General features: G+C 35.9%; 1 protein-coding gene across 1 annotated transcript in view; it reads left to right on the plus strand.

The window, feature by feature from the left end:
* The first annotated feature begins 314 nt into the window (after positions 1-314).
* LOC121431646 (sphingosine-1-phosphate lyase 1-like) overlaps positions 315-13,506 on the plus strand; it is a 43,643-nt gene continuing 30,451 nt past the window's right edge. Inside the window, exons 1-10 of the mRNA XM_041629244.1 lie at positions 315-683; positions 2,036-2,183; positions 2,686-2,753; positions 3,811-3,961; positions 5,252-5,325; positions 5,622-5,750; positions 6,621-6,709; positions 7,841-7,949; positions 10,474-10,572; positions 12,397-12,543. Coding sequence (XP_041485178.1) covers positions 642-683; positions 2,036-2,183; positions 2,686-2,753; positions 3,811-3,961; positions 5,252-5,325; positions 5,622-5,750; positions 6,621-6,709; positions 7,841-7,949; positions 10,474-10,572; positions 12,397-12,543 — 1,056 coding nt within the window. The 5' untranslated portion in view covers positions 315-641. The remainder of the gene's footprint in view (positions 684-2,035; positions 2,184-2,685; positions 2,754-3,810; positions 3,962-5,251; positions 5,326-5,621; positions 5,751-6,620; positions 6,710-7,840; positions 7,950-10,473; positions 10,573-12,396; positions 12,544-13,506) is intronic.

The following is a 13,506-nucleotide window of genomic DNA, read 5'->3' on the forward strand; positions in this document are numbered from 1 at the left end:
TAAAGTAAAATTCACAAAGCAAAATGCTGAAAATTTTATCAAAATATTGGATCACAACGAAGTTATTGAATTTTAAAGATTTGAATTATTCCGGTGAAACGGTTCTATGACTATTCATAAGGTGGGCTGATGATGTCGTATCCCTACTTGTTATTTTGTATTTTATTATATGAAATTAGGTTTATGCAAACATTTTCTGCCAAGAACCAAAACAATTGGATTGACAACTCAAGTGCATTGGCGATGGGGCGGGGCTAGCTGGGGGCGGGGTTTGGGAGAGACATTTTGGTAAATAACGTGCGATATATAGTGAGAGTGACACATAAAATATGCAACCAGTCATCAACTTGAAAGACTGCTCATTATGCAGAGGCGCTAGGCTTATAAGAGAAGAATTAGAAGGAAATAGATAACGAATATCGCTTCAGTTCCAAAGTCTAATTTTCCAGGCTAATGTGCTTTTAATAATTAGAGTCCAAATCAGCTGACATAGACTGGCTTTGAACTGTCATCGAGTGATAGTGATACGGGAGCTAGCTTGCGCTCCACGCCGGAACTGTGGGCTAGTGATACACAGGGTATCCCGATTGTCTGCTTGACTCTCGTTGCTGCCCGCTATCTTCGTGAAGTAAAGTCTGGAGATGGACATTGATTCGTTTTTTCATTCGATCTTAGAATACGGGGTAAGAGTTTGATTTTCATAGTTGTATACTATCACACCTAGCCTTTCAAATGCTTTTCCCCTGGACCTAACCTAGGTTAATTTAATTTCAACTTGGGGTGGCGGTGGATTGAACATGTTGAAAAAATTGAATTGTGATTATTTTGACTTGAGTCTTGACTTATGTTTTGACTGACAAAATTAAATTAGACCTCTATCTATAGAGGTCTAAAAACTCTAAATAAAAATGAACTTGTCTATTAAATGTAGTATGTTTTGTTTACATGATTATGCAATGTTTTCTCATTTCAAAATGGAACTTCAGTAAAAAAATTGTTAATAACTAATAAATAAGTGTTATAATATATTTCAGGCTAGTTTCAATGTTTGATCACTTTGATGTCTACGATCCCGGCTACAAATTCATTTAGTTTGTTATTGCTACAGACTGTCATACTGAGCAACAAATTTCAGATTGTGGAATTATAGCAAATGTTTCTTTGCCTAAAAACTAAGCCCCAACGTTAACCTACAATCTACATCCTATCTCTTCTTTTCCTAGACTGAAAAATCTGTTGTTTCAGAGGAGGTTTTAAAAAAAAAATATTTGAATGCTTGGGTAAAATTAAAAATGTAACTTGTAAGCAGGTTGATTGAAATGCTTGCTTGGTTTTTTCTGCATTTATCAAATACTTGTCTGGGTTATTGTTGATCAATGTCGACAAGTTTAATATCCTTTTAAATCTTAGGATGTCCTTTAATCAAGTTCAATGAAAATTTCAAAATTCATTTTGCCAACTTATTGAAATATTCAAACTGCATATTGCAAAAATAATGATCTGAAATATTTTTATGGGTAATAAGGTAACAGGTAGACTGAAAAATCTTCTGTTTTTGAAGAGATTTATTAAAAAAAAATTCTGATTTTTTTTCAGTCCTCCTGCTGCAAAGCCAGTCTAATCGGAGCATATCCTGACCGAAATCACAAGCATATAGGTGGGGGGAGGGGAGCACAACCGGCCCATGCCCCCCCCCCCTTGAGAGGCATAATTAAAATTTGTAATATAAAAATGCAGTTAAAATGAAAGGGAAGACCCTTTTTTTGCTTGTCAAACTTTTCCTTTGGAAAAAATGCCCCCCCCTGGAAAATCCTAAGATTTGCCCCTGACCGAAAAAGATTTTTGGTCTAGGTAAAAAGTTGCAACCTGAAAACATTTTTTGTCTAAAAATAAACGATCTATTTTAGATTGATCTGATTGGATTTCAGGATCACATGTTACTCCTTTCTGGCAATGGCGTCATTTCTTCTGTGCAGTTGATAATCCATCAATTTTTCTTTTATTCTTTCTTCCTGCTCATCCTGCAAATGTCTAGTCTTCAGCAGGTCTTGTACTAGCTGAAGCCCTGGATGATCTCGATGATGCACTCTCAGAATGGCCACCCATCCTCTTGGTTACCATAACTGCATTTGTCGTCACTGTTGCCATGGAAATGTATGCATGGTATTCAGAATCAGATCTGAGTGAGTATCTGAATAGTCCTGAATATCCTTCTGATGACGTACACTAGCATTCATGCTTCCCCACTATTTTGCTAGCATATTTTTACTCGTATATGTTTTCTAGCATATTTACTATCGGTTAACTTGTCTGATAATGTCACATTTGCCAGCTAGCTTGCAGCAAGTATACACGAGTGTACATCAAAGAACTGGACTAGTTTTATAGGTCACTGAAACTTTTATCTAAGTCCGAGGTACATGAATGTATTTTTAACTGTGTTTTACCAAATTATCAGAACATTATGTAGCAGTAGATTTGGATTTGGAACATGCATAAAATGGATCTTCAAATATTTTTGCAATGAATTTTAACCGTTTTACTTGATTTTAGTGTAAATCAAGCCAGGTTTCCATGGACTCTGATCAGAATTATATTAGACACAGGGTTGAATGGGTTGGAAATGAAATTGTGAATTAAAATTTTTAAATCAAATATATTTGTTATTCATTTAATTCATCATAGCTTTAATGCAGAGAGGAAAGAGAAAGTTCTTCAAGCTGCTCAGGAGTGCACCGATTATTGGAAGCAAGGTCAGTACTCATCAGTTTGAGCAATATACCTTTTAGGGTGAAACACAAATTCCTCAAATTTTGAGAATGTATGGCTTTCAGTTAAACAGGTGCTCATTAAACATATTCTTGTTAGAAATCACCTTTAATTGATTTATCCATTTTTAAATTCTTGTGTGAATGTGGTTTGCCCTTGATAGAGGTAAAAATGGATCTCAGATTGATAATAATAGCTGGATTTATATGGCACTTTTTGCATGAGGATACAGAGCGCTTGCTATTATTACCCGGGCTTTAGCTCAAGCTACTATGACCGGCGCTCAGTGCCTTCAAGGAATTAATCCTGCCGGGTACCAATTCACCTCACCTTGGTCGACAGTGACTGTGTATAAATTTCTTGCTGAAGGAAAAGACACCATGGCTAGGATTCGAAAGGCAAGTGTTAGAATCACTAGACCACGACATGTCCACATACATGTAATACCACCCTGGACCTATACAGAGAGCCACTCGACCAGGCACCCTGTATTTACACATGTGCATGAACGCACTCGCGTATGTGTTGCTCACCAAACAAAAAGTTTTCGGAATATTCACAAAAAAAAAGTCAAAGCCAATAATTGTTAGTTGGCTAACATTTCCTGTTTGTGCTTAACAAATCTACATAGAATGAAAGGAAAAACCAAGAGGAGGTCACTTATAATTTAAATTAACAGTTTCTTTGTAAAATACCTTGTGTCAAAAGGTTTTAAGATGAATATAGATTGTTCCTGATGAGAGATTCCCACCTGTTTCTAGAAGATGTTGTGCGTTCAAATTTTACCCAAGATCCAATCCGTTGATGTACTTCCACCTTGAAAAACACAAAAAATATTAAAAACCAAATCAAATCCCCCTGCTCCCCCAAACTCCACTTAAATATTAGAAATTAAAGAAAGTGAAATATAAATCATGCCAGCTTATCAATGATCAAGTCTTTTATATGAATATCAAAGAGGCATGCATGCTTGATATATATATATATATATATATATATATATATATTTTTCACGTGAGATTATCCTATTCTATTTTGCAGATCAAGGAAGAATTAAAGACCACCAAGAATAACATTGCCAAATCATCCTTCAAATTACCCAAGGGTGAGAGCTATAGGACTAAGCTTCCAGAGGCGGGGCTTAGTCAAGGAGAAATAATGGCAATACTCAAGAAAAACTACAAAAGCTTAGGTGAGCTAAGACTAACTTCTTAATGCGAAGTTCAAGTCCTGGTATGGTAATCCAATTTCTATAGAAAAGGCTATAAAGCAATCCTAAAGTGTTTATTATATGCCAGAATTTTTATTTAGAACATCAAACTTGATTAGAGTAATTCCGACTTGCTTGAACCGTTTTCATTTGATTAAGCTGTTCCTGTTGTAGCTAACATGTCTGTCACATTTACTCTACGGCGAGTCGAAAACAGCTGTTTATTCATTTTTATTCAAACCACCTATATTTAGCTGGTACAAAAAATGTTTTAAAAAACTGTTTTCGACTAGGGGTATGGCCGCCGTAAAACAAATGTGACTGAGGTATAACACAGGAAACGACCTTTAGGAGCACACTGTAAATGGACTGGCATTTTTCAGTAATTTTTCTGATCTTCATTACTCTGTAATGAGCATTTTCCTAAAAAATCATTTATTGTAGATAACATTAAATGTAGTTTTGATTTCTCTGTACACAGGTACGTTTATTCAACTTTGTTAATATTTATGTTTCTGTTGTTACCAGTAGCATATCTCATCTTTGAGGCCCAACCAGGACAGATTTAAAGGGAGATCGAGATCATTATTTTGTCACAGCCTTGTAATGTGTAGGCTATAATCAATTGCTGTAAATCTGTGGGATATTATATACAAAAAGTTACAATTGAATTTTAGATATTAAAAATATCTCTATGTCACACCGATATAGTTTATAGGCACCTGAAGTAGACAAAAGTCTGTCGCACATTTAAAAGTTTTTGTCCAATCTCCATTGTGTTTTTTGTCCATTCTGAAATTATAAGAATATTAGTGCGGATAGGATGCCAATGTTAGGGTATAGGATAGAGAACGATACCGAGAAAATTATCCCAGAGAATGAGACCGAAGTTGAGTCATGTCTGTTGACGACATTACATTTGCTTCGGCAACAGTTGCTAAAGGCTTTATTGTGTCTAAGATATAGGATTAGGGTTGCAATGTGGTTTTATGTTGGGCTTAGGATAGAGCGTACTGCTACATGTAAATCCAAGGCTGAAGTTGGTCATTCAATGTGTGTGTGGAATTTATAGTGGAGCAAATGTTGCCGGAGCAAATGTCACGGAACGCTCTTGACATCCAAACAGATGGACAGATATTATTGTCTAAAGAAAGTAAGATTGCTTTGTCAAAATTTAGCCTTTTTTCAGTGTCTTGGTTTCCTAGACATAAGACATTTATCGTCAAGGCAGAGATCAAGATTGGAGATGTGTTCTTGTCTCTTTTTCTTTAGAGGAGATAGATTGGCAGGAAGGCAAAGTGTCGGGGACAATTTACACTGGAGAAAACTATGGCATTATGGGACAGGTCAGTATTATAATACTGTATGATGCTGAATGATGATGCCGATAATGATGATGGTGGTGATGATGATGCTAATGATGATGATGATGATGATGTTATGAGGGTGATTAGGGTGATGATGATGATAATGGTGATGTGATGATGATTAGGGTGATGATTAAGGTGATGATGATGATTATGATAAAGTTGATTATGATGATGAAGATGATGATGATCATCATCATAAAGTTGATGATGATAATAACGATGATGATATCTGTTTTTTTTTTACTTACATGTAATCTCTCTGCCCTGCACAGATCTTTGAGCTCTTCTGTAGCTCCAACCTTCTTCAGCCTGGTGTCTTCCCTGGAGCTAGGAAGATGGAGGCCGAGATTGTGGCTATGTGCTGTGATATCTTCAAAGGTGGCCCAGACTCATGCGGTACTGTAAGTCTCAAGTCCCTGTTTCTCAAAGCCTATCATCAATATCAAATTTACTGCTACTGTTATAAGTTTTAGAAATCCCGCAATACGATTGGCCAAGGGAAAATTTGTCATTGAAATATTACAAGCTACTGTTATTTGTTAATGAACTACTGCAATTTGTCTTCTTTTTATTTTTTGATATCAATAACCATTTTTAAGCTGTTTAGAAATCATGTAACTTGATTGGCCAAGAGCAAATTTGTTAATTTAAACAAAATATATATCAATGAGTTTCCAGCTAATGTAAGATTCTTAAGCCTTGCATTATAATTGGCCAGGATCAATTTGTCTTTGATATTAATCTTGATACCAGTGTCGGGTAACATGCTACGATTACAAAGCTACTGAAATCCTGCATTCTGATAGGCCAAGAGCAAATTTGCCATTCATGTCTATACAAGTTGCTGTGATAATTTATTTTGTGAAATACTATAAATTTGTCCTCTTTTTTTTTATATCAATGAAAAGTTACAAGCTACTGTTATAAGTTACTGAAGTCTTGCAATTGACTTCAATTGCCAGGATCTAATTCGTCACAGATATTTATTTTGATATCAACGAGAAATTACATTTTACTTTTCAAAGCTTCTGAAATCCTGTAATATGATTGGCCAAATGCAATTTGACTTCGATAATAATTTTGATATCAATGGTAAGTTATAGAGATAGCATTAAAAGCTTCTATAACTACTTGGCCAATCATTTGATTTGAATCATATACTGCATATTTACAAGCAAAGGTGAAGTGATTTGTCTCGCCATCCACATCTGATTTGAACTCTACAAAAATGTTGCTCAGAACAAGGTTTTATCTTTTCATAATATTACTAGACCACATCTGGAGGAACCGAAAGCATCTTACTAGCGTGTTTGGCTTACAGAGAGATGGCGAAAGAAAGAGGTGTGCGTAAACCAGAAATGTAAGATATTACATGTACATGTTAGGTCTCATACACGTAGGCCTTTAATGTCTCTTAGTATTATATCACATCATTTTACGTATCACTGCATAGAATATTCAGATCCTCTGATCTTGCTGAATAAGGCCTTTGGATGAAATGATGAATGTTTGTGAGTGCAATGGAAAGAATATTTCATCTTTCACTGAATGAAGTATTCTGTCCATTGCATGAAGAAAAAAGAAAACATTATTTGTTTTATATTTATATGACACCTACAAATAGATTCTCCTCATTTGACTTTCTTTTTCTTTTAATTCGGATGCAAAAGTATTTTTTACGACTGGGGCTGGTGTTCTTGATTGTCAAGCGTGCAAAGGACAAGATCGTATGGATCCAAAATGGCACATATGATGAGACCATGGAAAATGTGCTGAATGATTGTTATCAAACAACCAATCAAATGATGTAGATTCTTGGTGTCATATACAACAAAGTATCCCATCCTTTTCGTATTTAAAAAAAAAATTTACTCTCTTTTTTTAAATGCATGATTACAGGTAACAATGATATTGTCCCAAACAAGGGTTCTGTTTCACAAAATTTGCCATTACAGTGTAAAGCTACTGGAATCATTCAGTGTGATTGGCCGATAGTAAATTTGATATAGAAATTGCGCATTTATTATTAAAACAAGCTTAAGTCTTCATGAAACGGGTCCCCAGTTTGTTATAATTTCATGCATAAGAATGATGTTTTTGAACTCTATGGCCCGTTTTCTGAACTCGGGTTCAAGTTATAAACCCTTGTTAAAGTTGTGGTTTAAGTATCATAGTGGAGAGCCAATTGGGACACAAATTCCTAACAGTACACATCCAATTTATTAACTCATTTGACACTCATATTGCTCATAATTGTCTGGGAATGATAACTGAAGTATTTTCCTCCATTATGAAAGCAACAGGAAACAAAATAGTAAACATGAGAAATATACAATATAAAACAGAACTTTTGAATTTTTCGCTCCCCAAGATTTTTTTTTCATAGCACAGAGTTAGACTGTGGTTTAAGTTAAACCTGACTTCAGAATCCGGACCTACAAATGCTGTTGATGCAAAATGTCATAAACTTTGTATTTTTTAAATTTTCTAGTATTCTTCCAGACTCTGGACATGCTGCTTTTGAGAAGGCTGCGCATCTATTTGGAATGAGAATTATAAGAACTCCCTTGAATAAGACCACATATGAAGCTGATGTAAAGGTATATGCAGGGACGAAATAGTGAATGCCATACATGTGACCTACCATCCTAAAACCACTAATATTATAGTCAGGGAAGATTCTCATTTAAGAGCCCAAATAGCAAATTGGTCTTTAAAAAGCCCCCCCAAAAAAAAAAAATAAAAAAAAAAATAAAAAAATAATAAATAATAGAATAAAAATAAATGAATAAATAAAATGAAATACATAAATAAAAGAGCTTGTCTGAAGGAATATTTCTTTATTTTCCTACTGTAAATATTTCAAATTGTAAAGTTGAATAGAAAAAAGATACAATGAGTTTGAGTTTGTTTGACACAAGTGTTTGAGGAATGCTTGGAAGTTTCCATTGAAATTGCGCAGAGTGCACATCTCATGCTTGATTCAACATAAACTTCAAACGTTGTTTTCCTCCTATCCTCTGAAGCTCTGGCTTTGTTTTCTCTGCATTCAATCAAGTATTTGAGTGAGTTATTGTTGATGAAGTTTGACAAATCACATATCAATTGAAAGCTTAGGATGTGCTTGTTCAAACTTAATAAAAATCTCAAACTTCATTTTGGCCGACTTATTGTTGGTTTCGGGGTGGCTGGTCACATGTGTAGTGAGGAAGGGGGGTCACTTGAATTGTAATAAATATGTGTAGACCTATGTATATGCCACCTAATCAGGGGCTCTGAAAAAAAAAACCTGTTCTTGAAATAGGAGTCAATGAACTTTGGCTTTTGGGGGGAATTTTTTGAATTATCAACAATTGAATTGGTCTAGTTCATAAAACTACATGTAGGACATATGAGTAATCAAGTATCACTGAACATCCTGTGCAAGTTTCAGGTCACATGACCAAGGTCAAAGGTCATTAAGGTCAATGAACCTTGGCCATGTTGGAGGTAATTATTAATGGATATAGTTTATGAATTGTTGACATAAGGGTGATCAAATATCACTGACAAGTGACATGAGCGAGGTCAAATATCAGAGCTGCCCAGTAGTACGATTTTTCCGTATTTCATACGGAAATCAATTTAAAATACGGCAGTACGCTTTTTCATGATAAAATACGGGAAAAAACAAATTAGAGAAGAAAAGGTATTCCGTGTGTTGCTGCCCTTGACGTTCAATGAGTTATGCTTTCATCAAGGCTTTCTGATTAGAATTTTCGATATCCTGGCGAATCAATGCGGGTGACAAGTTCCGAGCGCACGCATGTAGTTTACAAGCGCAAAGCAGCGGCTCAAATCCAATATTTTGCGACTGGTAAATACGTCTGTAAGGATGATGACGTCATCCAAGATGGCAACTTACGTTGACCGACGGAAGGATCGAAGATGACGATGTTTCGATCATAATTTGAAACGAATTAGCCGTAACTGCGGTCTAAGGTACGATATTTCTGAATTTCATACATTTTTCCGTAAATATGGATGCAATTTCTTTTTCATAATGTGACATTTTATGATTTTATGTGCAAAAAAACGATCGGAAAAAACCAGGTTTCCGTCGAATGTTAGATCTAACGTTACTGCTAATACGTTGTCTGTACGTACGGGCCTCCAAATTCTTCAGTCTATGTATTGGTGAGTCAGCCAACGCAGTTCAGCGGAACAACCAAAATCTAGACTGAAGCTTTCGGTCTCGTGTGTGACGGTGTGCGGCGCAAAATAATGTAAGAAGTGATCGAACTTTGCCATTATAAGGCATGCATATTTATCTCATGGTAAAAATACGGATTTTTTTGTCAAAATACTGATTTTGGGGATAAAAATACTGAAAATGCAAAATACAACTTGGCAGCTCTGAAATATCATTTATGGTCAATTTGTATTGTATCATATGTATGGTGTTTTTTATGAATAATTATTTTATAGTAGTTTACAAAGTCAGCACTGCTGCTATATTGAATCTTGTAATGCAGGTGAGACTCTTTCAAGACTAAAAAGTGAAACTTTTTGCATAAAACTTTTGCCTCAAAAAAACTGTGGCAAACAAAGTTATGCCAATAAAAATAAAATCCTTATTACATGTATATCCAAATCATTATTGTCAAATCCGTAAAAATTGAAATATTGTGAGTGAGGGACACCATAGATTCTCTCATATCCATGTGACCAAATTGTGCATCTAACTATCTTTTGAAAAATAAGTGAAATCTCAAAATATCACAACTTTCTTATTTTATGTCTGATTTTGATGGAATTTTTATGCTTGCCTGATTTTTTTTCTCTTTTGATATAAATAAACACTTATCTGAGGTGGACTTGACATTAAAGTCATTCATAACCTTACAAATGACTTTATGAAGCACCCAACAGATCCGGTTTTTTAATTGCATTGACCAGTGAAACTTGAATGTTCTCATCTGACAAATATCTTAATTTGTAAAATTTAATTTAATTTGTGTGGGGCATCATAAGTATTATCAAATTCTGGTAATAATGATGCTAATATATTTGCTGTTATTTTTAGCATTGTGTACACTTCACTGTTTGTTATTTGAATTTTTTGGCTATTTTTTCCAATTGCAGGCCATGAAACGGATGATAAACAAGAATACCTGTATGTTGGTTGTCTCTGGTCCAAGTTTTCCACATGGAATCATCGATCCCATCTCAGAAGTGGCCAGGGTAAGATTGATTAATCCCTTTTACCCACCTCCCCTCATCCATGCTTTCCACATGGAGCCATTGATCATATCTCAGAGGTGGCCAGGGTAAGATTAATTAATCCCTTTCACCGCCCCGTTCCATGCATTCCACGTGGAGTCATTGATCCTATCTCAGAATTTGCCAGGGTAAGATTAAGTAATCCCATTCATCCCCTTTCTATGCTTTCCACATGGAGTCATTGAATTGATCTCAGAAGTTGCCAGGGTAAGACTGATTAATCATTTTTCAAACTCCCCCCATTCATGCTTTCCACATTATGTCATTTATATGCATGGTATCTCAGAAGTTGCCAGGGTATTTATTCATTTCACCTACCTTCTATATGCTTTCCACATTGAATCATTGATTTAACTCAGAAGTGGCCAGGGTAAGATTAATCAATCCCTTTCATTGCCCTCTTCTACGCTTTCCAAATGGAGTCGTTGATCCTACATGTATCAGAGCATGACAAAAAACTTCCATTTGAGAACACTATACCCCAGTTCCCCTTCTCATCAATTCTCTTCTCCAGCCGTAACTGCCTCAAGAAAGCAATTTAAGTATCTAAACACCTGTTTCTTGACGTTGGTCCGAAGATAAAACAACAGCCCGGCATATACAGTCACAGCAGGGGGCCACACACGATGGGATGCATGCGCAGCGCTGAGTGCGGTCCCTGTAAGCATGCCGTCATTTTTATTCGCTTACTTTCCTTATTCCGAGGTCTATTTTCTTCGTTCGAAATTGAAAATGGACTAACATTGGGTTACTGAATACAATATGCCTTTGAAAACGTGATTAAATATGGAATACAATAATTTCATTCCGAAGGTCCTACTACAGGCAGAGAAGTCTTACGTAATAGCGCAGCTGTTGTTTATCTTTTTGTCCTTTGCTCAACGCTCATATACTGGCCTGTGGGGGTGAAATTGAGACAGCGGGGATTACCCCTGGATTACTTGGCCAAGCGCGGTTGATAAGGGCTTGGAAATGATTTTAGGAGATCCAAATGGAAAATGGGGTACAACACAACAGTTCGCAATCCGAACTGCGGTATTTTTTCAAAGGGAAGTTTGACGTAATGGGTTTCTAGGGTAAGATTGATCACCATTTCATCCAACCCCCACCTGCTTTTATTGATGCGACTTTCCTTATACAATAATGAAGATTTGCCACTCTTCACCCAAGTATGCATTTCAAGGAAGGAATTCATGAATGCTGTGAGTTCCTTCCAAAAGTGGAGCGTTGTGGCCCAGTGGACTAGTCTCCGGACTTTAAAACAGAGGGTTATGCATTCAAATCCCACCCTTGTAGTTTGCCTCACCAAGACATTTGATCCACATCGCGCTGCACTCGAATCTCAATACCAAGTATCAAGTGCAGTGGCGTATACGCATTTAACTGTGCTATATAAATAGATATATTAATGCCCATATTCTAAAGTACATGTTACAATTCCAATTCAGTTGGTATGATATTCTCTAAAAAAAGTTATGTGTAGGATGTGATATAAAGATGTTATATTGGATGAAGTTTTGCAATTTCTATGTATTTTGATTGTGTACCCACTCAAAATATGATACATATGATATAAATATATAAATATGATATTTTATGGTTACAACACTGTAATCTGTCAGATTACAAAAGCTTGTCAAAAGACTTAGCAATTGAAAAGATGTCTTCATTTGCTGACATTGCTATTGATTGCAGAATATTTGTTAGTTTACGATAAATTGAACTTTATGTTTTACCAACAATTACAGATAACATTGTAAACTTTTTCACCTTTTTTGACCCCAGCTCGGTGTGAAGTACAACATCCCCGTTCACATTGACATGTGCATGGGTGGGTTCTTGTACCCGTTCTTGAGACTAGGGGGGCATGACATACCCCCTGCGGATTTCAGCGTGGCAGGGATCACCAGTATATCAGCCGATTTACACAAGGTAGGAACTTCCTGTGTGGATTACCGAGAAGTGTCTAGTGTGATGTAATTAATACCATTCTTTGAGCAAGTTCAATATGTTTAGACCCATCTGGGCTCCGTAACACAAAGGTTTGCAATGGATTGCAAATATGAAAGAACCGCACTGATTGGTCCCTAGTCAGTATTTTAAACCTAACGTGCGTGTAACATTGATATCGATTGGTCAGTTCATTTAGCGATTGATCGCTAATCTTTGTGTTACGGAGCCCTGAAGGCCGGGGGGGGGGGGGTCAGAATACCCTCCCTCATGATCTGTTCTCCAGGCGTTCACATTGAAAATCAACTTACATGTCACCCACAACGTAATATACAAATCTGTACTGACGATTTCTCCTGTAAATGATCCAACTAATTAAGGGGACGGGGTTCCCAAATAATCTGTCCTCTAGGCGTTTACGTTGAAAATCTACATACATGTCACCCACAACGTAATATATAAAACTATACTGATGATTTCTCCTAAAAATGATCCAACTAATTAGATAATGATAAATCATGCCTAAAAATCTGAGAAAAGTTTTCATTAATTAAATGATCGTGGAGTTCCTCTGGGGGTCTCATCATCAAATGCAAATGTAAATCTGTTCATGGACAAGATAAAAACCTAGAGGACAAGTTCTTGTTTATATTTGTAGGAAGATAAACTACAACTAAAGCTGTCTTTAGATTGGAGTTATTTACAAGTTGATAAACCTGAAGTCTTTTGGGGGGTTTACAATATCCCAAGATATCCTGTAATCTGATTTGTTCAAATTGGATCACATGACATTTTGATTGATTGCACTTTAACTTCCAAACTTACCATACAAGTGTGTGTACATGCATTTAGGCTTATAAGTGCATTTGTTGTCATGCAGACTTATTGTATTTGGAAGGATTTGAATTAGGGATTCAAGACCGAATAGGTCAAGTTTTTGCAAAG

This window comes from Lytechinus variegatus, chromosome 18 (genome assembly GCF_018143015.1).
Source record: "Lytechinus variegatus isolate NC3 chromosome 18, Lvar_3.0, whole genome shotgun sequence".
NCBI lineage: Eukaryota > Metazoa > Echinodermata > Echinoidea > Temnopleuroida > Toxopneustidae > Lytechinus > Lytechinus variegatus.